General features: G+C 40.7%; 1 protein-coding gene across 5 annotated transcripts in view; it reads left to right on the top strand.

Annotated features, from left to right (window-relative positions):
• Arid4b (AT-rich interaction domain 4B) overlaps positions 1-18,541 on the top strand; it is a 118,195-nt gene extending 99,654 nt beyond the window's left edge. For 4 of the 5 annotated variants that reach the window (XM_052727000.1, XM_052727002.1, XM_052727001.1 and 1 more), the window contains 6 exons: positions 832-1,030; positions 3,551-4,759; positions 8,307-8,420; positions 10,598-10,813; positions 12,324-12,470; positions 16,782-18,541. In XM_052727000.1, coding sequence (XP_052582960.1) covers positions 832-1,030; positions 3,551-4,759; positions 8,307-8,420; positions 10,598-10,813; positions 12,324-12,470; positions 16,782-16,918 — 2,022 coding nt within the window. In that variant the 3' untranslated portion in view covers positions 16,919-18,541. The other variant, XM_052727003.1, reaches the window with a different exon arrangement.
• Positions 18,542-23,430: the final 4,889 nt, after the last annotated feature.

The raw sequence follows: 23,430 nt of genomic DNA, 5'->3' as shown, positions 1-23,430 counted from the left end.
AGAGTCACCTGGAGAACATGTTAAAACAGACTGTCTGGTTTCATCCTCAGCATTCTGGATGCTGAGGTCTGCTTTTCTAGCAAGTTGTCAGAAATAGCTGGTCAAGGACCCCACTTGGAGAATAGCTGCTATCCGAATTTTAATTGTTACATATAAAGGAGTATTTTTCCCATGCACTGTCCTTTGGAGACTTAAAAAATAAGCACTCATATTTTCAGTCTGTCTGTGTAATAGGCCTTAAGAATTGTTGCTAAGTCACACTTTGGTGAGCCTAAATTGCAAAACAAACAAAAAACATCATTTGTAGGATCTGTTTGTTATTGAGTATTAGAAAATATCAGCCTTTGAGTGAGGTAGGAAGGCTGTCTGTGAACTCACTTCACAGCAGGTCAATGCTTGTAATCCCTCCTGTAAATTTCAAAGTCCAGTCTGTACTTTACAGTGAGAATGTTCAATTTTAATATAAGAATGCTGAAAGTGAGTTTCTCCTTTTGTAAATATTAAATTTGGATCTATGATTTAATTTTTAAGAATTTATAACAACTGTTATTAGCAGTACTTAATTTTCTAGTCTTAATTGCCAGTCTGATTTGATTGCTACTATTAGATTGTAAATACAAAACAATTTTTTCATCTGTTTTCATGAATAACCTAAAGAATCAAACCTGGTTATTTTGAAGTTTTTCTTTTATTTTTTTCTGGTATTCTTTCTCCGTTAAATATTTAATAACATGTTCTTTGATATTTCTTTAAAATATGACTAATATTGTTCCTTATAAGTTGTTCATAACAAATTATAGCTAATATCTAATGCTTTATTTCTTAATCTAGAATAAATTAGACAAAGAAAAAGACAAAGATGAAAAATACTCTCCCAAGAACTGTAAACTTCGACGCTTGTCAAAACCGCCATTTCAGTCAAATCCATCTCCTGAGATGGTTTCAAAACTAGATCTTGCTGATGCCAAAAACTCTGATGCAGCTCATATTAAATCTATAGAAATTACTTCCATTCTTAATGGACTACAAGGTAAACATAACTGTTGCATGCAAGTATGATTTTAAGTTCTATAAATGTTTAAATGAATCTGAGTGTGGTGGTACATGACTGTAATTTCAGTACTCTGAAAGCTGATGCAGGAAGATTGAGACTTGAGGCTAACCTGAACAGTATATTAAGAGTCTGTCTCAAAAAAGTCCACCTATCCCCACTTCTGCCGCCCAGAAAAAATTCCAAAAGTTAAATTCTATAAAAGTAGTTCTGGGGCACCAGGTTAGTTTTTTTTTTTGACCGGAATTTGCTGTGTATGTTGTTAGTTGAGCACCTTCAGGGCCAGGTTTCTCTAATTCTTGTCGAACACTGTCCGTTGTGTTGCTGGCATAGGTTGTGCTGTGTATTAAGACGATAAAGCAGTTCTGAAGTTATTTGTGGAGAACTTATCTTCTTATTTGATCCTTTTATGATGTTGTTATGGTTAGTATACATGGTAATATGAAGCAAGTAATAAGAAAAGCAGAGAACGGGACTGGAGAGATGCGTCTGTAGTTAAGAGCACTTGTTGCCCTTGCATAGGACCTGAGTTCAGTTTCCAGAACCCACATGATTGATGCCTCATAACCATCTAACTCCAGAATGGAGGGGATCTGACACCCTCCTCTGAACTCCATGGGCATCAGGCATACATTTGGTACACACACACACACACACACACACACACACACACACACACACACAGGCCTAAACATTCACCCAGTCAAAATAAGAAAAATAAAATAAATTATATTTAAAAAAGCATTGAGAACTGGAGATTATTAAGTCTGGCCTGAAAATGGATTGGAACAGGGATCTGATCTACAGAATAAATTAATTCCTTTCCCTAAAAATATTTTAAACTGCTTCGAGAGTTTTGTTTTTTATTTATTTTAGCTATAATAGAAATTAGATTTTCTCCCTTTCAGAAGACTATATATGGATTTATTATATAAGTCTACTGCTATATAATATTCTAAAGTTTGTTTTAAAAGTTTGCTAATGTATCTGACAAGTAGACTACTATGTAAAAAAAAATACGTAGTTTAAAGAACAAGAATTAGACACTTCAGTCATGAGCAGGTAGCAGTTAATTAGGTGTGCCTCCTCAGGAGTCATTACTACCTTAACTTTATGTAACATTCCTTTTTTTAAAAGTAGGATTTAATTATTTAATTTATTTATGGATATACTCGTAAAGAAGATATTGTTTACTTTAAAAGTAATACTGAACATTTAATGGAAGCCTCAATTTGTGAGAAACCTTAGGTTGTCTTTAATGCTATTTGGTCCAAGTGTGGTGCATACCTTTAATCCCAGTACTCAGGAGGCAAAGTCAGGCTGATCTCTTGAGAGTTCAAAGCCAGCCTGGTCTACATAGTGATTTCTAGGCCAGCCAGGGCTTGTCTGAGTAGACTCTCTAGATCATATTCTGGTTTCAGAGCCTGCTTAATTAAGAGAAAGAGTCAGCCGGGCGGTGGTGGCGCACGCCTTTAATCCTAGCACTCGGGAGGCAGAGCCAGGCGGATCTCTGTGAGTTCGAGGCCAGCCTGGTCTCCAAAGCGAGTTCCAGGAAAGGCGCAAAGCTACACAGAGAAACCCTGTTTCGAAAAACCAAAAAAAAAAAAAAAAGAGAAAGAGTCATTATAATAATACGGGGGGGGGGGGGGGGGGGGGGGAGGCTTTGGTAGGTCATTCCAGAATGATTGGATGGCTAGGTAGAAGGATTCAAGAACTCTTCTCTAGTATAGATTTTTGTTTTTGTTTTTTAACTGAGGATTCTGTTACCCTAAATTCTCATTAAAATATTTTTTTTAAAGATTTATGTATTTTATGTGTATGTTTGTTTTGCCTGCATGTATGTATTTGTACCAAGTGCCTGGTGTCCACAGAGGTCAGAACATGGGTTGGATCCCTTGGAACTGGAGTTAGAGATGGTTGTGAGTCGCCTTGTTGATGCTGGGGACTTAGGTCCTTTGCAAAAGCAATGGATACTCTTAATTGCTGAGCCATCTCTGCAGCCCTCCCTTATTCTCATTTGGGTGACAATGCTTTCAGTACTTTAAGAACAAGTACAGGAAAAGGGCAAATTCCTTTAGAAAATTTCTGCTTTTTAGAAAATTCTGTTTTGTCCACTTGAAAAAGTTTTTATTCTGGTTACAGCTCTGTGTTTTAGTCAGTTTCTACTAGTCTAACTGCTTCAAGCCTGGATAAAACTCAAAAAGAAAAGAGGTTTTCTTTCTTGCCATTGAGGGCATTGAGCTCTCTCTGGTGAGCCCATGCACTAGCTAACCCACTACTGTGAAAAGGACATTGTTCTGGTCATGACTTAGTTACTTGTAAAGTTCCCACTTGCCAGTACTCTCAGAGTGTCAGTTCAGTTTCAGCTTCAGTTTTGAAGAAGACATTTAAACCACAGCACCTAGGATGGAAATTTTTCTTTCCATTTTTGTTTGTTTGAGGCAGACATAAACAATAGTCTTACTAGGCTTATTACCCCCCCACCCTCTTATTTTTTAGCTTCTGAAAGTTCTGCTGAAGAAAGTGAGCAGGAAGATGAGAGGGGTGCTCAGGACATAGACAGCAGTGGCAAAGATGAATCAAAGGTGGACCATTTGACCCACCCCAGAAACGAGCTTATTTCAAAAGAGGAACAGAGTAGTCCATCTTTGCTAGAAGAAAACAAAGTCCACACAGATTTGGTAATAGCCAAAACAAAATCTCCAGAAAGATTAAGAAAAGATGTAGAAGGAATATCAGAAGATACTGATTTTGACGAAGAAGATGAAATCACAAAAAAGAGAAAGGATGTTAAGAAAGACACAACAGATAAATCTGTAAAGCCACAAACAAAACGAGGAAAAAGACGGTATTGCAATACAGAAGAATGTTTGCAGACTGGATCCCCTGGCAAGAAGGAAGACAGAACCAAGAGCAAAGAGCCACTTTGCACAGAAAACAGTAGTAACAGCTCCTCAGATGAAGATGAGGAAGAAAAGGCCAAAGCAAAGATGACACCAACCAAGAAATACAATGGCTTGGAGGAAAAGAGGAAATCTCTACGGACAACGAGTTTCTATTCAGGATTTTCGGAAGTACCAGAAAAGAGGATAAAACTTCTAAACAACTCTGATGAAAGACTGCAGAACAGCAGGGCTAAGGATAGAAAAGACGTCTGGTCAAGTATTCAGGGACAGTGGCCCAAGAAAACACTAAAGGAGCTTTTCTCCGACTCTGACACTGAGGCTGCAGCTTCTCCACCCCATCCTGCCCCAGATGAAGGGACAGTAGAGGAGTCACTGCAGACTGTGGCAGAAGAGGAGACTTGTTCTCCCATTATAGAGCTTGAGAAGCCACAACCAGCCAATGTTGACAGTAAGTCAGTTGAAGAAAAACCCGTAGAGGTTAGTGACCGAAAAACTGAATTTCCAAGCAGTGGCAGTAATTCAGTGCTTAATACCCCACCTACCACACCGGAGTCGCCTTCATCAGTCACTGTGACAGAAACTAGTCAGCAGCAGTCTTCTGTCACAGTGTCAGAGCCCCTGGCTCCAAACCAGGAGGAGGTTCGAAGCATCAAGAGTGAAACTGACAGCACAATTGAGGTGGACAGTGTTGTGGGGGAGCTCCAGGACCTCCAGTCCGAGGGAAATAGCTCACCAACAGGCTTCGATGCGAGCGTGAGCTCCAGCAGTAGCAATCAGCCAGAACCAGAACACCCAGAAAAAGGTGAGGCTGAAAAGGACATGCTGACCACTTGTAGGATTTCTCTCTTAATGCCTTGGTAGTTGCACTGTGTCTTTTAATGTGAGGTGGTTAAGTGGTGTGCTTGTATGAACACAGTAAAAATGGACAGTAGGAAGGTAATTTAAATAATGATAATGGGATGCATTTGAGAGTCTTTAATGTCCTTTTCCTGAACCTTCCATGACATTTCAAATGGATTTAGCCCAGAGCTAAAGCTAATGAAATTCATTCCATATGTTGGTTGACTAGATATGTGAGCCACTTCACTGTATTTATGTAACACTGTGTTTGCAGTTATAACGTGTAGTCTCTCACAAACATTTTGATTTGTTGACAGACCCTTCCACCCTTAACCAAATACTGTAAATAGGGGTTTGGAGCAACCAACTGTCCAGGCATTGCTTCCCTCAGACAATCGTGTCAAACTGATTTGCAAGCCTGACTTACTTGTGTGAGTTTGTAAAGGAATTTGATGCTTTATTAGATGTATAGCTTCCAAATTGAAGGACCAATGTATGTTAATAATATTCTATAGTAATACTCTTGATTTTCCGTGAGTTGTTCAAAGAGGAAAAATCAAATTAGTACTTTGTAAAAGTATTAGTACTTCCTAATGGTACCATAGTTGTACTATGCCATCATTTTTCTTATAAACTACTTTGATCAGGTACCTTAAATCAGTGCACTCAAGGCCAACACTTATTTTGAAATGTATGCACCCAGTGTAAAGGTGGAGCACTGGAGGGTATGTGTTTTGAGTAGCAGAGAATAGTGCAATAGTTCGAGAGTCTTAGTTGACCATAAAGAGATATGGTAACCTATGCATGCTGTAATCCCAGCACATGGGAGGCTAAGAGAAGAGGCTCTTAGTGTTCAAGACCAACCTGGGCTACAGTTCCTGGCCAGGGGTGCTTCATACTGAGAACATTTCTCAAAGAAATCAAAGATAGTAAATCATTAGTAAAACAGAAGTTGTAGTTATTGGGGATTTACAAGTATATCTGCTATTATGATTACATCAATGCTCTGTTATAGAGTTACATTACATATTCATGAAGAAAGGCATCTTCAAAGGGAAAGAATGTCAGTTAGGCCTTCAACAGTGTTGTATTAGAATTCTTGCTCTTGAGCGATTATATCCTTTTTGTGGTCTTCATCGCTTAAGAAAAATTAAAATCAACCAGAAAGAGTTTGCTATTTTCTCTGCTAAGACTCAGTGCTGCCCTTTTAAATATTAAACCTGATTAGATTGAAAGTATGGAACTTGGAGTCGGGTGGTGCTGGCAAACACCTTTCATCCCAGCACTCAGGAGACAGAGGCACGTGGATCTCAGAGTTCAAGGCCAGCATGATCTATAGAACAACTTCCAGGACAGCCGGTGCTACACAGAGAAACCCTGTCTTGCGGGGGAAAAAAGTATGGACCGTGGACTGGCGAGAATGTTCCGTGGACCCCTAAAACCACTTGGTTGAAAGAGTAAATCAACTCACAAAGGTGTCCTCTTACCTACACACACACACACACACACACACACACACACACACACACACACACACACTCACACACACACACTCACACACACACACACACACTCACACACACACACACACACACACACTCATTTTTCTTTTTAAAGTGCTGTGGCTAGAGATGGCTTAGTAGTTAAGAGTGCATACAGTTTTTGCAGAGGACCAGAGTTCAGTTCCCGGCACCTACATTAAGTGGTTTACAACCTCCTGTAACTCTAGTTCCAGGAAATTGGACTCCCATCTTCTGGCCTCCATGGGCACCTCCCCTCAGAAGCTCATACCCACACATATAACTAAACATAAAATAAATTTTATTTTTAAAAGGTATGAAACTCGAGGCCATCTGCTTTATCAAATCAAAGCACTATTCAGTTTTTTTGGAATTTATGTCTCAGTGAACTCTTAGACACCTATCATAAACCTCATTTTCATTAATATATTCAGTAAAAAATATGAAATTTCATACAATGAATATCCTATTACAGTTTGCAACCAAGGAAGCCATAGTTTGTAAACTGTAGATTAATTTTACCATTGGTAACAGAAGCAGCAAGAAACATATTTGACTGCCATCGTTTTATTATAAGAATAATTTATATGATATGTTACAGTACTCGAAATTGGAAGCAAGGGTATATACCTCTTTAGTCTCTGAGTTTTAAAACAAAAGCTTGCCGGGCGGTGGTGGCGCACGCCTTTAATCCCAGCACTCGGGAGGCAGAGCCAGGCGGATCTCTGTGAGTTCGAGGCCAGCCTGGACTACCAAGTGAGTTCCAGGAAAGGCACAAAGCTACACAGAGAAACCCTGTCTCGAAAAACCAAAAAAAAAAGCTTATTTTAGGTAGTCTAAGAGATTGTGTATAATTCAAAAGTCACAAAAGTATAACAAGGACTAAAGACCTCACAAGTAATGTACAGAAATGTTGCAATTTAGAGTAGTAATGAATCCGTGAACCTGCAGCTTCAAAGAAGTTCTTGTTGAAGGTGAACACTTGAGCTAGTTCAAGAATGGATGATGTTGGTTTATAATACTTTGCAGGTCATTTCATACCAAAAAGATGAGGTGTTTCTTAAAATCCATGTTGCTGAGTTTGTAAATTGTATGCATATTAGCTTGCCAATGCCCTAGAAGTAAATTCACATAAAACAAGCATGAATTACTACCAGAGTATATCCAGTTAATACATTACAAAGCACCATGTTTTGGGCATGTAATTGCGGCACTGGGGAGGTGGAGGCAAAGACCAGGAGTTCAAAGTCATCTCCAGCTGTATAGGAAGTTGGAGACCAGTCTGAGCTATGTGACTAACTTCCTGTCTTACTTTCCCTCCTATCCCATTCACTTGTTAGCATTACCACTTGTAACAGAACCTTAATACTTCAGTTTTATTGAATCTTAACAGATTTCAGCATATTCCTATGTTTGAGTTACTGGACCCATAAACTGCGGTACTATGCTGACAGCATTTTCAGTCTTGATTTTCCTAAGAATGCACCTTGCTTTCCTGGAAAAAGTCCTTAACTTTTAAGGGCTAGCTGAGCTTCATTAATGACAGTGAATTAAAAATTGGAATTATTATTTTTTTTTTTTGGTTTTTCGAGACAGGGTTTCTCTGTGTAGCTTTGCGCCTTTCCTGGAACTCACTTGGTAGCCCAGGCTGGCCTCGAACTCACAGAGATCCAGATCCACCTGCCTCTGCCTCCCGAGTGCTGGGATTAAAGGCGTGCGCCACCACCGCCCGGTGAAATATTTTTTTATGATAATTTATATCAATCTTACAAAAATTATAGTTTGGGGATTGCTTTCTAAAATATTTGAATAGTCAGTTAGGGAATGTCTGATTCTGTTTTGTGTTACTGGACTGGGTATACAGCTCAGTTGTAGAGCAGTGGCTTAGCATCTGTGAAGCTATTCACGGATCTGTTCAGTCCCCAGTCCTATCAAAATAAAATAAAAGTGCGTTCTATTTTATATTACTTAAGTTATTTCTCATTACAGCCTGTACAGGTCAGAAAAGAGTGAAAGATGCTCAGGGAGGAGGAAGTTCATCAAAAAAGCAGAAGAGAAGCCATAAAGCCACCGTGGTGAACAACAAAAAGAAGGGGAAAGGCAGTAAGTGGGAAATTTGCTTTGAAGCTTCAAGATACAAAAATAATAGTTGACAACCCCCATCCCCCACCCCCATTAAAAGGTTATTTGGTTATGGGTTAATTCTACATTTTTTTTTCTCATAACCTTAAAAAAGGTCACATGCTGGATAGGTGGTGCACACCTATAATGCCAGTTTTGGGGAGGTAGAGGCAGAGGAATCAGGAGTTCAAGATCATTCTATGCTACATAGCCAATTCAAAGTCAGCCTGGACTACATGTGACCCTGCCTCAAACAACAAACAGCTAACAGATACACAGAAGTTTTCTCATGATGGGTAAAGTCTAGGATTGAACAAATTGCTATTAATGGTATTGGTTGCTGGTGAGTGATCATGTAGACATCATGGCTCATTTACCTTCATGTTCAGTGTCTACATGTTCTATGTGTACTTTTGTTACAAAGAAGTGGACTGATTTATAATGTTTCAGAACAGCAGGCACAGTTTCAGTCTATGAAATTTCACTTCCATCCCTAAACCATATATATTACTTGAAAGCAATCACAAGCAATACTTTTGCTAAGAGTGCTCTGTCTAAGACTGGCAGGGGCTGTTCATTGGCCTGCGGAGAATATAATGCTTTGCTTCTTCTGAGGGCTGTGCATTTGATCTTTATTATTATTTTTGTAGACAAAATAAGAAGTGGAAAATATGTAAAGACTTTTTTTTCAGGTGCCCCACACTGACCCCTGCTGCTCTTCCGAGACTCCTGCCACCTCCACTGCCTGACCTTTGCTAGCAGCGGCCTTGGCTGCACTGCAGTGCAGAAAAGGGTTACGCGGTCAGCTCCCCGAGCTTCTGCTGAGCCCATATGACTTCCAGGCGGTGAATATGGCATCCTTTGGGGCCCCGGGTGGCTGTGCTCAGCAAGGCCGTGTCAGGCAGGCTGAGGCAGGCCACAGCACACAAAGGGGCCAAGCCTTGGGTGGCTTAGCTAGGAGTTGTTATGGTTCCAGAGCGGCAGTGGGGGCTGGGGAAAGATTCATTAAGATATGTGTATAGGAGTGGCAGAGGTTGTTTACTGTCAGGGGAAGAGGTGCACCTTTGCAGTTTGGAACACTTTTGACACCTCAGAGCCCCCCACTTGAGTGCTGTTAAAGAATAATTCATCAATATATGCCAAATTGGTTCTAGATTACTTGGTATGAACAATAGAACAGTTAAAATATGTTTTTCTTACACTGTAATGCTTTTGTCTTCAAGATGTTACCATTTTAATGTCATTTCCAGAAAGGCTCATCTTCAAAGAGTCAATTAATTAATCCATTTAGAGCAGTTGATGGTAACTTTGATTATCTGGCTTCAGTCCTGGTAATTTACCATTAACCATTCTCTGAGCAATCATTGTAATGGAATCTAACGAGGGTACTTTGTATCTAGAAAGAGGACATGCATTACTAAACAAACGGTACTCCTGTCGTATGACAAATGGTCAAGGATAAATTCATCCATTCTAGAACTGAAGCTTAATTAGCAAATTCTTGATAAACTCCAGAATATGTTGACCACAGAGAGCGTGGTGATAAATTTTAGGAAACAAGCTATTATGTGTGAGGAGATGAAGGAATTTGTTACCCATGTCAGTATAGTTTCCCAAGAAATTCTTCAGTGATAGTGCTGATTATGCACCACTGTGGCAGCAGAATTGGTACATTTTGCTGTGCACAAATAAAGTCCTAAAGAAGTTACTACAAGAAATGCCATGTTCCAACAGAGTAAAAAGCTCTTTAGCTAGGGAAGAGACTGACTGAGTGAAGCATCTGGTGTGGATATGTGGGAGCATCTAGATGCTGGCTCACTGTATTTTCTAGTGAAACTAGCAGGATGGAAGGTCACTGTAAATGAATTCATACCTATTGGCAATCTAGGTGGAAGACTGGCTTTTGTTTCCTTTGGCTGAGATATGTCTGCATTTGCATGTGATTTTTCTAGGTTTTATTTTTCCAGTGCCAGGGACTGAACCCAGGGACTTGCGCTTGCTAGGCAAGCATTATACAACTGAGCTAAATCTTCCACACTGATTTTCTAGGTAGATTGTTTACTGTAGTGGAAAACTTAAGTGGTGAATTTAGAGTTATCCTCTTAAGTTGATGATAGATTGACCAACGTTTGTTTATTGATGGTTTCTTTCTCTTTCAGCAAACAGTAGTGACAGTGAAGAACTTTCAGCTGGTGAAAGTGTGACTAAGACTCAGGCAGTCAAGTCAGTCCCTACTGGAATGAAGTCCCACAATAGCAAGTCTCCTGCAAGGATACAGTCTCCAGGAAAGTGTGGCAAGAATGGAGATAAAGACCCTGATCTCAAGGAGCCCAGTAACCGGCTTCCCAAGGTGTACAAGTGGAGTTTTCAGATGTGTAAGTGACATATTTGGTCTGGACTGTAGGCATTTTGTCTTAGTTCCTCCTGATGCCAGTGCTAGCAAAAAGAAGCTACCCTAAGCCTGGGGACCTTAACAGTGACATAGTGTAGACCTTAGTCGGATCCCGATTTGAATGAACAAATTGCTAAAAGAAAGTAGTAAGACGCTGACCAGCAAGTGAGTACATGTGAGATTGAGAATCTGCTTGGAAACAGTATGGGGGTGCTGGAGGAATGACTTACTGGTTAAGAGCTTGTACTGTTCTTCCAGAAGATGGCAGTTCAGTTCTCTGCACCCATGTCACTCACAGCTGCCTGTAACTCGGGGCTGGGGTCGGGGGTTCTGACAACCTTTGGCCTCTTTAGGCACCTGCACACATAGACTACACACATGTACAGTTAATAATTAAGAATAATAAAAATAAATCTTGTTTTGTTTTTTAAATAAAGAAACAGTATGGGAGTTGGGCATAGGGATATACACCTATAATCCCAGAGCTCAGGAGTTTGAGACTGGAGGATTGAGAGTTTGAGAACATCTTGGGTTATAAAGCTGAGACCCTGTCTCCCTTCTCTTCCCCTCTAAAATACATTTTAACCTTCTGCTGCCTTTGCATGATATTTGCAAATATGAATTTGCTTTTTGAGACAAGATCTTGCTATTTAAGCCTGTCTGGCCTGGTACTCTGCATAGATCAGGTTGCTTTCAAACTTGGGCAATCCCCTTGCCTTAGTCTCCTGAGGGCTGGAGTTTCAAGGTTGTATTGCCATAACTGGGTTGTGTGTGTGTGTGTGTGTGTGTGTGTGTGTGTGTGTGTGTGTGTGTGTGTGTGTTGGGTTTTTTGGGTTTTTTTGTTTGTTTTTGTTTTTGAGATAGGGTCTGATTATGTAGCCTTGGGTGGTCTGGGACTGACTATGTAGACCAGCCTAACTCATGGAGATCCTCCTGTCTCTGCCTCCCAAGTGTTGGGATTAAAGGTGTGTTTTACCATGCCCTACACCAGATATAACTAGGCTACATTGGCTATTTTTAAACTGATGCACTATGGTGTTGTTTTGTATGACTAGAAGACAGAGTAGAGAAAATAGTAGTGCGTATAGTGGTAGATGTGTAGTCATAGCGTTCAGGAGGCAGAGACAGCAAGAATGGGAGTCCAGTTCAGCTTGGACTACATAGCAAGCCTGTCTGCCCAAAAGAATTTTAGCATAATGCATCCATCATAAGGTCTTGGTTTGTACATGCTCATTCAACAAATCCTGTGTTGTACATTTCATTTGTGCCAGGTTATTATAGTCAGAGGGTAGGAAGTAGAGTAATTTAGGAAGGAAATACTTTGATGTTTTTGTTTTTTGTGATTTATTTGGTATCACAGGTGTGCACCATCACACCCAGAAAACTGTCTTGTAGTTTATCTGTCTTTGACTTTATTCTATAACCATATCAGTTTTGGTTTTTATTAACTTTTACTTCCAAAATACATATTAATGAATATTTTAAATTGACAGCGGACCTGGAAAATATGACAAGTGCTGAACGTATCTCAATTCTTCAAGAAAAATTGCAAGAAATCAGAAAGCATTATCTGTCATTAAAATCTGAAGTAGCTTCCATTGATAGAAGGAGAAAACGTCTAAAGAAGAAAGAGAGAGAAAGTAAGTACTTTTCCCTTAGACATAAGTCAGTTTAGTGCACTGCTGTTGAGAAAGGACTGTGTCTGTGTTTCTGTGGACAAACTTCACTCTGTCAGCCTCATCTGATAGGACATCACAGTGCCCACTCATGGAACTCACAGTGCACCCTCAATCTGAAGGAAGATAGGCATGGTGGGTCTTAACCGAGTGGCAAATGGCTACTGTCCTGGCGTTAAGGAGACAGAGACAGCAAGAGTGGAAGGCCAGGTCAACTTGGGCAAGACCCTGTCTGCCCAAAAAGAAATTTAGTATAATACATAAATCATAAGGTCTTTTGATTTATATGAGCTCCTTTAGCAAAGCCTGTGTTGTGCATTTGGTTCGTGCCGGGTATTACTGAAGAAACTTTCTTTTAAAGAATACTTTGACAAATACTCATACATTTTATGGTCACAGTGTGGTGTTTCATTCAGTACATTCATACTTGTGGAGTGATTCTTCAGGATTTCTAGATTTCTTTCTTCTGTGTTATAAAAACATTCAAAAACCTGCTGGGCAGTGGCGGCACACGCCTTTAATCCTAGCACTCGGGAGGCAGAGGCAGGTGAATCTCTGTGAGCAAGATCCAGGACAGGCATCAAAACTACACAGAGAAAAACTGTCTTGAAAAACAAAAAACAAAGGAACAAAAACAGCAACAACAACAACAACAAAAAAACAAACAAACCAGAAAACAGAAAAAACCATTTAACATTCAAAATTTCATCTTGTAGGTATTGTGAATTCTATAGTGCAGTATTGTTGGCTGTCATCACCCTTCTGTGTGAGCACACTAAAATGTACTGCTCCCATCTGGTCTGGATGGCATGCCATGAACTAGTCTCCATGCCTCTCCTCCTCTACTCTCCTGGCCATTGTAAACACTGTCCTGTTTTCTAGAAGGTGGTAGATTTACTTGTAATTTTTGAGAGACCTCCATGTTGTTTTCTGTTGTGGCAATAGTTGACATTCCTTCACAACAGTGTAACAGCGTTTTTTTCTTTTTTCTCACTATTTGGGTTACTTTAGAATGCAAATAGTCAGGACATTTCTATTGAGTCCTAAATGACAAGAAATGATGTGATGAGATGTCATAACAAAATACCATGACAGAGAAGACAACAATAGAAACTTCTTTTCTCACAGTACTGGAAGTTTAAGCAGTCAGCACCTTGTTTTTTCTCTTGAGGCCTGCCATGTTTGTGTGTAGGCTGTCTTCGCCACCTTCTTCCCTGTGGAAACATCTATAGTGGATGTGGAGATGTCTCTGAGTCTTCTTTTTATAAGGATATCCATTGGGTTATATTAGTGCCCTACAGTTAGGACCTTGAATTATTTTCTGTTAGCTACACCATGGAGTTTGTGTGACATATGACTCAGTCCTTGGCAGAAGTCCCTGAAACAGGATTGCTTTAATGTGACACCATTAACATTTTGAGCCTGATCATTTTTTCCTGTAGATAGCTGTCCTCTACATCAGAGGTTGTTTAACAGTATCTCTAGCCGCCATCCCACATGCCAATGGTATGGCACAGTTAATGCTTCTAGACACTGTCAGGTAGCCACAGGATGGAGTGGTAGAATAACCCCAAATTAGGACCTCTGCTCTGAGGTGAGAGTGTACTTGGTTCCTTTCCACACAGAATAAAAACCATTGTAGTGTGAAAGTAGTAGAGATTTTCATCATGAAATCAGAGAGTGAGTGATGTGGGGCCCTGTAGCCTAGAGTGAAGGGTTGCAGTTGTATTTTGAGCAGAATAGAGAGTTGTTAGAATCTTTAGACAGGGAAATGGCATGCTGGGTGGAAAGTAGATTCTAGGAGCCGCAGTGGAAGCAGGTGATACGGAAAGCCTGTTTCACTAGTTCAGATAGTAGCTTAGAGTGACTTGAATCTGGAATCAATCAAGATGTAAAGCAGTTAATGTTGAATTAGCAACATTGCTGATGGAAATCATTACATTTTATTTATTTGTTTGTTTGTTTGTTTGTTTTCGAGACAGGGCTTCTCTGTGTAGTTTTGGTGCCTGTCCTGGATCTCACTCTGTAGACCAGGCTGGTCTTGAACTCAAAGAGATCTGCCTGCCTCTGCCTCCTGAGTGCTGGGATTAAAGGTGTGCGCCACCACCGCCCGGCATCATTACATTTTATATTCAAGCCAATGAAAATAAAATAGACATTCAGTTTTTGATTTGTGACTGGGTGGGTGTGGTGGCACATACTTGTAATTCCAGCACTTGGAAGGTAAAATAGAAACAAGAGAATCTTGACCTCAAGATTATCTTTGACTACATGGTAGGTTTGGGGCTAGCCTGCTTAAGACTCTGTCTTAAAATAAATAAAATTGTATTAATTGTACAAACTATTATATTGTTGGTAACAACAAAAGCTTGGAAATTAAAGAAATTATTGCTCATAAATATAGTGTAATACTATTTGAAAAGAAAAAGAAATAGAGTTGTATATGCTGATATGGATGGAACGTGACCTTACACTATGTTGTTGGCACATACTGCAGCCCTAGCACTTGAGAGGCAGGGGCAAGACAGTGTTTGCAAATTCAAGGTCAGGTTGCTGTACATAGTGAAGTTCAGGTTAGCCAGGGCTATATAGGGAGATCTGTCTCATAATCTAAACCACAGCAAAGGCGGAAGATGGGATACTATACGATAGTGCACTATATTTCCACTTTACTTCCACCTGTGTTTGTGTGTCTGTGCATGGGTGTGTAGGCCCCAGGACAACCTCAGATACCTTATTTTAAGACATCTCTCCTTGGCCTGGGCCTTGCTCATAGGCTAATCTGGCTGACCACCAAGCTTTGCTCTTTTACATAGGTTCTAGAGATGGAACTGAGGTCCTTGTAATCACTTCAATGAGTGAGCTACCTCCCCAGCTCCTTCCTGTGTTTTAAGAAGTGCTGTTAAATCTAGGAAATTTAAATCCCCATTTCCAGATTCTAGAGATGAAATTCTTTTAGAACATGGGTTGCAGATGTTGTCTCTACAGAGATAGTAGCTGTTTGAGGACCACATACTCTCTATAGAAACTGTTCGTCTCTGGTGGTTCAGGTTAGGAATCTCCCAAAGGCTCCAAAATGCAGAAGTAAATATGTTGGGTTATGTTCCATTGCAATTGTCTTTATAAAAGATTAGGCCTTGTGGCAGTAATTGTCCATCTAAAGTTTTAAAGAATATGAACAACTAGGGACAGTAGAGGGAGTACTTGGGCAAATAAGACAGTTGTAGGTGATAGATTTGCTTCTCTAACTTACGCCCGTGTATGGAACAAATATTTGTTTTTGCATTGTGTGTGTGTGCACATGTATGTGTGTGCAAGTGTGCCATAATGTACATCTAGAGATCAGAGGACAACTTTTGGAAGTCAGTTCTTTTCTTCCACCGTATGGGTCCCAAAGATCAAATTCAGATCGGCCCAGGCTTGGTGGCAGGTGCCTTCCCCTATAGAGCCATCGCACTGGATGATTTTTTTCTATTTGTGCATATATATGTGTGTGTATATTATTCCATTCATGCATTGATAATAAGGAAAGAATGCCCTTGAGGAAAACAGTGCGTATATCTTATAAACTGAGGGAGGTAAGTGCAGTTGGTTAGCTTTTCAACTCAGCCTCCCATTCTTTTTAAACTTTGAAATAAAATCATTTCTTGTGTGAGTGTATGTGGAGGTCAAGAGGAAAACATAATGGAGTCATTTCTCCCCGTCCACTCTCGAGTAGGTTCTGGGAGTTCAGCTCAGGTAGTTAGGCTACAGAGGCAAGCAGTTTATGCCTGGTAACCATCTATGAGGTTTCAGCTTCCCCATTCTTAGCACCATAGGAATTTATAGGAAAACTTGAAGGATGGAAAGACAGAAATGACAGAGACTTTTCCAGTTTCATTCAAAACTGTTTGGGTATTTGGTGAACAAAGTTATCCTTTGTCTTACCCTCTGCAGTGTGGGTATATAGCTCCTTTCTTCCCTCTCTGCTCTGCTTTGCTTTTTCCTTGACAGGGCTGGGGAAAGAACCAATGGGCTTATAATCTAGGCAAGTACTTTGCCTCTGAGCTGTACCACTGTACCCCATGTTCTCTGTACAGGATGTCTCTGTTGAGCAGTGGCTAGCTGCTGAAATGCACTGGCTTTCCCTTTCTGTATACTGTGATACTGTGAGCATGGATGGCTCCTAGAAGGTGAATTTGGAGAACATACCAGACAGTTAGGCTAAGACTAGCATTTGCTTCTGACCACTGTGGCTTGCCTTGTAGCCTCACATGTGCTCTTCCTTTTCCTCAGGTGCTGCTACATCTTCCTCCTCCTCCTCCTCCTCTTCTCCCTCGTCCAGCTCCATAACAGCTGCTGTTATGTTGACACTGGCTGACCCGTCAATGTCCAGCGCATCACAGAATGGAGTGTCAGTTGAGTGCAGGTGACAGCAGGACTTGCTAGAGCACTTTGCACTTAATGGCTGTTGAGGGCCACATCTTTTTTTATACTGCACAGTGGCACACACACACACAAAATCAGACAAGCACTATTTTATATTTAAAAATTGTTTCTTGACAAGCTGACTTGGCACTTAAGTGCACTTTTTTATGAAGAAAAAGTACAACGAACTGCTTTTCCTCAAGCAATAATTGTTTCCAACTTGTCTGGGAATTGCGTGTCTGGTAACTTGAAGGCCTTCCACTGTGGCAGAGGAGGCTTTTCACTGCCTGTAGAGACAACACAGTAAGCAGAGAAAGGGTGGGCCAGAACATGTGAGATGACTTACTGTATATGTATTCCCTTGTATTTTGTTAAAGCTGGAACATTTGATATTTTTCCATTCATTTATTAAAAAATATGAACCTATTTTCATTTGTACAAGCTAATTGTTTTTTAAAGCAAGTCACCTTAGGGTGACTTTAATTGTATAAGTCAAGCACATGTAACAAATTCAAAACCTGCAGTTAACAGGATATTATTAGACATCAGTCCTGGTAACCAAATATTAAAGATTCTCTTTAAAAATGACTGAACATGTTTACAGGTTTGAATTAGGCTAAAAGGTCTGCAGTGGCTTTTCACGCCCCTTCAAATTGAAATGGGACTACTGTACTTTGCCATTTTTCTATAAATCAGTATTTTTTTTTAATTTTGATATAATACATTGTGTGAAAAAAGAAAATGGCTAATAAACTGTATTAAATCTTAAACAATGTATAAAGATTGTACTTAGCCAGTTCAAAGTGTATATTTATTCATAATGAATTATAACAGTTATATTTTTGTGTTTTCTTGTAAATGTTTCTTTTCCCTTAAATACAGATAATTCATTTGTATTGCTTATTTTATTATGAGCTTACAACAAAAAGACTTCAGGAACAAACTGTTAGAATGGTTCAAGGTTGTTTATATGGCCTGTCACACAAAGATGGTTGTTATTTTAAGTATAAATAGCTAATTGGGTAGTAGGCCTATACAATTAAATGCCTTGTATAAACTGCAAAATGAACGCCAATTGTTTTCACTTGTGTTGACTTCATGTTGTATGATTCCAATCTGTTTGGCACTTGTATTTAATTCCCCACCTTTGTAAGACATTTGTATATTGCGGATGTGTTCATTGAAGCTATTTAAAACCTGGCACTGTTAATACACAGTACTTTACTGTACAGACTGTTTCACTGTTTTAATTGTGGTTCCGTGTGCTTTTTTTTGAATGAGGCTGGCATGTTTTATTTGTTTTCTGGCAATACATGTGAGAATCTCGAAGCGTTTTGTTGTAGATGCTAACGTGTCAGAATCCTTAATCCTTTACATTCAACCTTTCTAAGAAAAGCATTTTAAGTCTTGTAATGTGTGCTTACAGTAACTAATTTTGTTCAAAAATGGTTTCAAGTTATTCAAATTTGTACAGACTGTAAAGATTTGTTGACAGCAAAATGTTGAAGAAAAAAACTTATAGATTAAAACTATAAAGTCTATATTAGGATCTGCAAACATGATGAATTATGTAATATATTGTACAAATGTAAGCAAAGGCTCTGAAATAAAATGCCATAGTTTGTGAATCCTTGATTTTGTTTGTAGAAGATTTAAGTAATTTTAGTTCACTTTGCATATGATGACTACGAGAATATGTACATGCAGCCTGTATTATCCAAGGACTCACATTGATACCTAAAAAGGGATTGTTCTGCCCTTAAAAATGAAAAGTACCTTATCTGGGCTGGAGGTGCCACATATGCTCAGAATGTGCAAGGCCTTGGTCTCAGTCCCCGGTACGGTACCAAACCAGACCCTAAATCAGAAAAAGAAAACCTTGGCTAACCACTAGAGAGTAGTATTTTTAGGCTGTTACTGTCTTTCTATATACTATTTTGCTAGACTCTGAATATATATATTTTTTGTTATGATGTTGGGGCTTGTGTAAAGAAGGAAAAAGAATAAGTACAACTTTAAAACTATACTTTGGGGCCAGTAAGGTGCTTAGCAGGTAAGCACTGATAACCAGTGAGTTTCTGGATCCCTGTTACCCACATAGTGGAAGGAAGGACTGCCTTCTTCTCTGCAAGTTATCCTGTGCATTCACACACACAAAATATATAAATGTAAGAGAAATGTTTCTGCAGGGTATGGTGACCCACATCGGTAATCCCAGCCCTCGAGAGGTTGAGGTAGTTGGATCTTGGGCTGCACAGATTGAGACCCCATCTGAATAAACAAATCCTTTTTCTTGAGAATAGAATTGCTATGTTGCCCAAGCTGGCTTCAAACTGACAAATTCTCAGTTCTGCCTGAGACCCAAAGTACTGGGATTACAGATATATGCCTCCACACACTCCTTAAAAATGCTTATTTTACTCAAAATTACTACCTGCGGAGTGTCTTGTCTTTTAATTTGGTGGAACCTTTGTGGTTCTGCTTTGAATGACTCCTGTACCCATTACAGGAATCCAGTAGGCATTGTTAAACCAGCCAGTGTACCAGTTCCCATTCCCAAGGTACCCTGATTCACCTGGGGTAGTATTGTATATTATCTATTAAAAATAATGCAGCGATTTTAATCTGTAACTATTTTTTTTTTTTTTCTGTTTTGAGACAGGGTCTCTGTGGAGCCTTGGGTTATGTAGACCAAGCTAGCCTTCAACTCAGATCCACTTGCCTTTGCCTCCTAAGTGTTGGCATTATAGGCACAGACACCACATCTGGCCCTAATGTACAATTTCAAGAGCCACCTCCTTGCTCCCAGGTGTTCATCATGGTGTATAAGGAGGAAGAAGATGGAAGAGACGGGGTCATAGGCTGTAGAGGGCCTTGAAAGCCGTCTAACAAATCTGCACTGTATCAACTACTGCAGCCAACCATTGAGGTGGTTGGATGTCATATGTGGTGTCCTTGAGAGGAAGGGGGTGGTGGCCCGAAGGGCTGCTGTTGCAGTCTGAGTCCAGGAGTATTCAAGTCTCTATAGCTCACCTTGCTCATCTTACACAGTGAAAAACAAGGACCTATAAAGGGGAGTGTCATCTGAGTGCTGCATGGCCCTTGTCCTTCCTCTTCAGTAGTCCTTTCCCCAGCTTCATGGAATACCTGGTGGCTGACAAAGCAGAGCTGAGGTCCTGGCTAGAAATAGCTCTTGTTTGAAGACTCCTCTCCCCCCTTTCCCCCCATTGCAGGAGTTAGGGCAGTAAATTTACACCTGTTCAGCCTTTCTGTTACACCCAACTGACCCCGTACCTAATACTCTGAAGCTTTATCACATCTAAACCGTGAACTTGAAACTGAGAATTGGCCTGAACAGGCTAGGAGGAATGTGCACACTGCTGCACAGTATGGTAGTGGGTATGTACATGTGTCAATCCGAGCTTGCCTACAGCTTACCCACAAGGAGATGGCCAAGTGCTTCTGGCCCCACCAGCTATTCAGACTTACTGCACTCCCAAGCCCAGGTTTTCCTGATAGACTCAGGACGAAAGGGCGTACTGGAGTCCTAAGCCATCAGTTCCGCAGTTCCTGAGTACTGAGCAGCCACAGACTGCTTGAAGAAGGGGTTCTGAGTGGAAGGGCAATGCCCCGTTCTGGAAGTGGCCAGAACCGGGGCCAGAGGAAACTTGATGAGACGAGCAGGTGTCTGAAAGGAAGGACTCAGCACTGAGGCCACTGGGGAAGCTCAGGTCTAAGCACTGCTTTGGGAGGGAAGCAGTATAAGAGAAAGAAGGGCCTGGGATGAGGTGAGTGGTCTGAGTGAAGCAGTGAGGGCCACACGTATCTGAGCGTGTGCCTGTGTTTGCAGAAGGACCCCTGGGGGATGCCTGGGTGGACTTTGGTGAGATAGCTTGCCCACAAGCCTGCAGGGGCAGCCAACACCCTCCTGGAGGTGGCGTGGGTCAGCTGGCCGCCTGAATCGGCGTTATGATGCCATACAGTTCCACCGGTGTTCATGACTTCAGGTGAATCTCTAGGCTGAGACCCGAGTATCCCTTTAGGACAAGGTTTAGCAGGTAACTCATCTGAGAGCACTAGCTGTTCTGTGTCACCCTCCTTCCCTTGAGTTGGGTAAGCCCTTCACCATTGGCCACATTCTCATCTCAACTGATTGACTGATTGATAGCCTTTCGTGACCTATGTAGGTTTCAAATTCCATTATGTAGCTGAGGGTGACTGTAAAAGTCTGATCCTCCTCCAGGCTCTTGAGTACTGAGATTAAAGGCTTGCACCACCATACCTGGCTTTAATTTTCATTTTGAGACAGGGTTTTATCTTGCTAAGTTGCTCAGGCTCACCTTTAGCACACACCTAGCTCAGAAGCTGTCTCCTGCATCAGCTTTCTTCTGAATAGCGAGGATTACAGGCTTGTGTGACCAGGCCCATCAAATCTGGGTTCATGACTAATTTCAAGAATCCTGTGTGTTTCTGTATAACCACTGAGGGCAAAGAGGTGCCAGTTTAGAAACCACAATAGTGCTTAGGGTCTGAAATCTTTGGAGACTGGAACTTTTTTTTTTTTTTTTTTTTTTTTGTTTTTTTGTTTTTTTTGAGACAAGGTTTCTCTGTGTAGCTTTGGAGCCTTTTCTGGAACTCTGTAGACCATGCTGGCCTCGAACTCACAGAGATCCGCCTGCCTCTGCCACCCGAGTGCTGGGATTAAAGGTGTGCGCCACCACCGCCCGGCAATATTGGATGTTTTAAAGAAATAAACAATATTTATCATAGTTTTTTTGCCTATTTCTAAAATTAATAAAATAAATATTAGGTAAAGTCTCATAGTATACATAATTGACCAAATTGAGTCGTTACTGCTGGACGACCCTTGTTAGGTCTTTGCCTCCATCACTGTCTATTATTGAGGGACCAGCCTTGCTGGTCCTTTACCCCCTATGATTTGGTGGTAACCCATTGATTTATGTCATCAAAATTTCAGCATGTCTATGGAAGAACTTGAGCTTGATTTTCCTAGGAACCAAATTTTCCTCATTAACTTGAAGTTTTTTCGTGTATTTGAGTTAGTATCCCGATGCCATCACTACTTGTCCAGTCACCTCTTCCACATTTTTGGGGGAGCGGGGAGGCATGGAGTAGGGCAGGGATTTTATATATTGCCGGTCAGCCTTGAACTCACTATATAACTGACTAAGCTGTACTTCAGCTTTTGAGCCTCCTACCTCCATCTCCCAAGTGCTAGACTACAGACAGCCATGTGACACAAGCCTTGGATCTTAATTCTTTTCCACTCCTTCAAAGTTATTTTCTTTTCCCATTTTTCCTCTACTTTCAGAAAGCCTTTAATATTTTGTGTTATGTTTATGACATGTGCATATGCTGGTGCACCCGTGCCATGGTGGCATGTGGAAGTCGGTGAACAACTCACCTGAGTCTATTCTCTGTCTTTTCCACCATATTGGTCACAAAGGTCAGTCTTTGGGTCAAGCAGCTTGGTGACAAATGCTTTTCCCTCCTGAGCCGCCATCTTACCAGCCTCCTTTTCCCATGCCATATTCTTAGGGGTGCTCTTTGCTGAAAACTTGGTAACTGCTACCTTGAAGCTGTTAGAGTTTGTGAGTGATCTTTCTGTTCTTCCCTTGCTTGTCTAGTTTCTCTCTGACAAGACGAACAACTTTTCTTCAGATTGCTCTTATGACACTGCTTTTTCTCAGAGTCCCTGTTGGTCATTTTCTCACAACCTTTCTTTGTGGGCACCGCCATGCGTATCTGCCTTGATCTCTAGCTCTGTTTATCTCTTGACTGGCAGCATCTTCACCTGTATATTCCTTGTTTACCTCAAGATAATTCTTCATGAGGCTGGGATGTAGCTTGGTTGATAGAGTGCTTGCCTAATACAAAGAAGGCCCTGGATTCAATCCCTAGCTGTGGTAGTTTGAATGTATGTGGTCCCCTTAAGCTCATGGGGAGTGGCACTATAAAAGGTATGGCCTCATTGAAGTAGGTGTGGCCTTGGTGGAGGAAGTGTATCACTGTGGTGGTGGGCTTTGAGGTCTCCTATGCTCAAGCTATGCCTAGACAATTCACTTCCTGTTGCCTGTGGATTAAGATGTAGGACTCAACTCCTCCAGCACCATGTCCTGCCATGATGATAATGGACTAAATCTCTGAACTATAAGCCACCCCGATTAAATGTTTTCCTGTATAAGAATTGCCATGGTCATGGTGTATGTACATGTTGTTTATTTTAGATGCTAAAATCATTGTTTTAAAGAGTATATACAAACAGAATCTACACAATCTTGCTGCGTGGTAAATGCCCTCTCCCGAAACCTGCATAATCTTACTGTACTTTGCATGTAAACCAAACTTACTAGCCTCTTGGTACTTGTGAGATGGAAGAGCCGCTCTAGAAGGAGTGGCTGCCAGTGTCCAATGCTGAGTTTTGCGCTTATTTGGTGGCTACGTAAGTTCACACAATAAGGCAACATTTGTCACTGATGTCAGCCCTGGTGTTTGG

Source organism: Peromyscus californicus, unplaced genomic scaffold (assembly GCF_007827085.1).
Source record: "Peromyscus californicus insignis strain IS unplaced genomic scaffold, ASM782708v3 Scaffold_8__1_contigs__length_139910024, whole genome shotgun sequence".
Classification (NCBI taxonomy): domain Eukaryota; kingdom Metazoa; phylum Chordata; class Mammalia; order Rodentia; family Cricetidae; genus Peromyscus; species Peromyscus californicus.
Note: the sequence above shows the minus strand (reverse complement) of the source record. Positions and strands in the feature narration are given on the sequence as shown.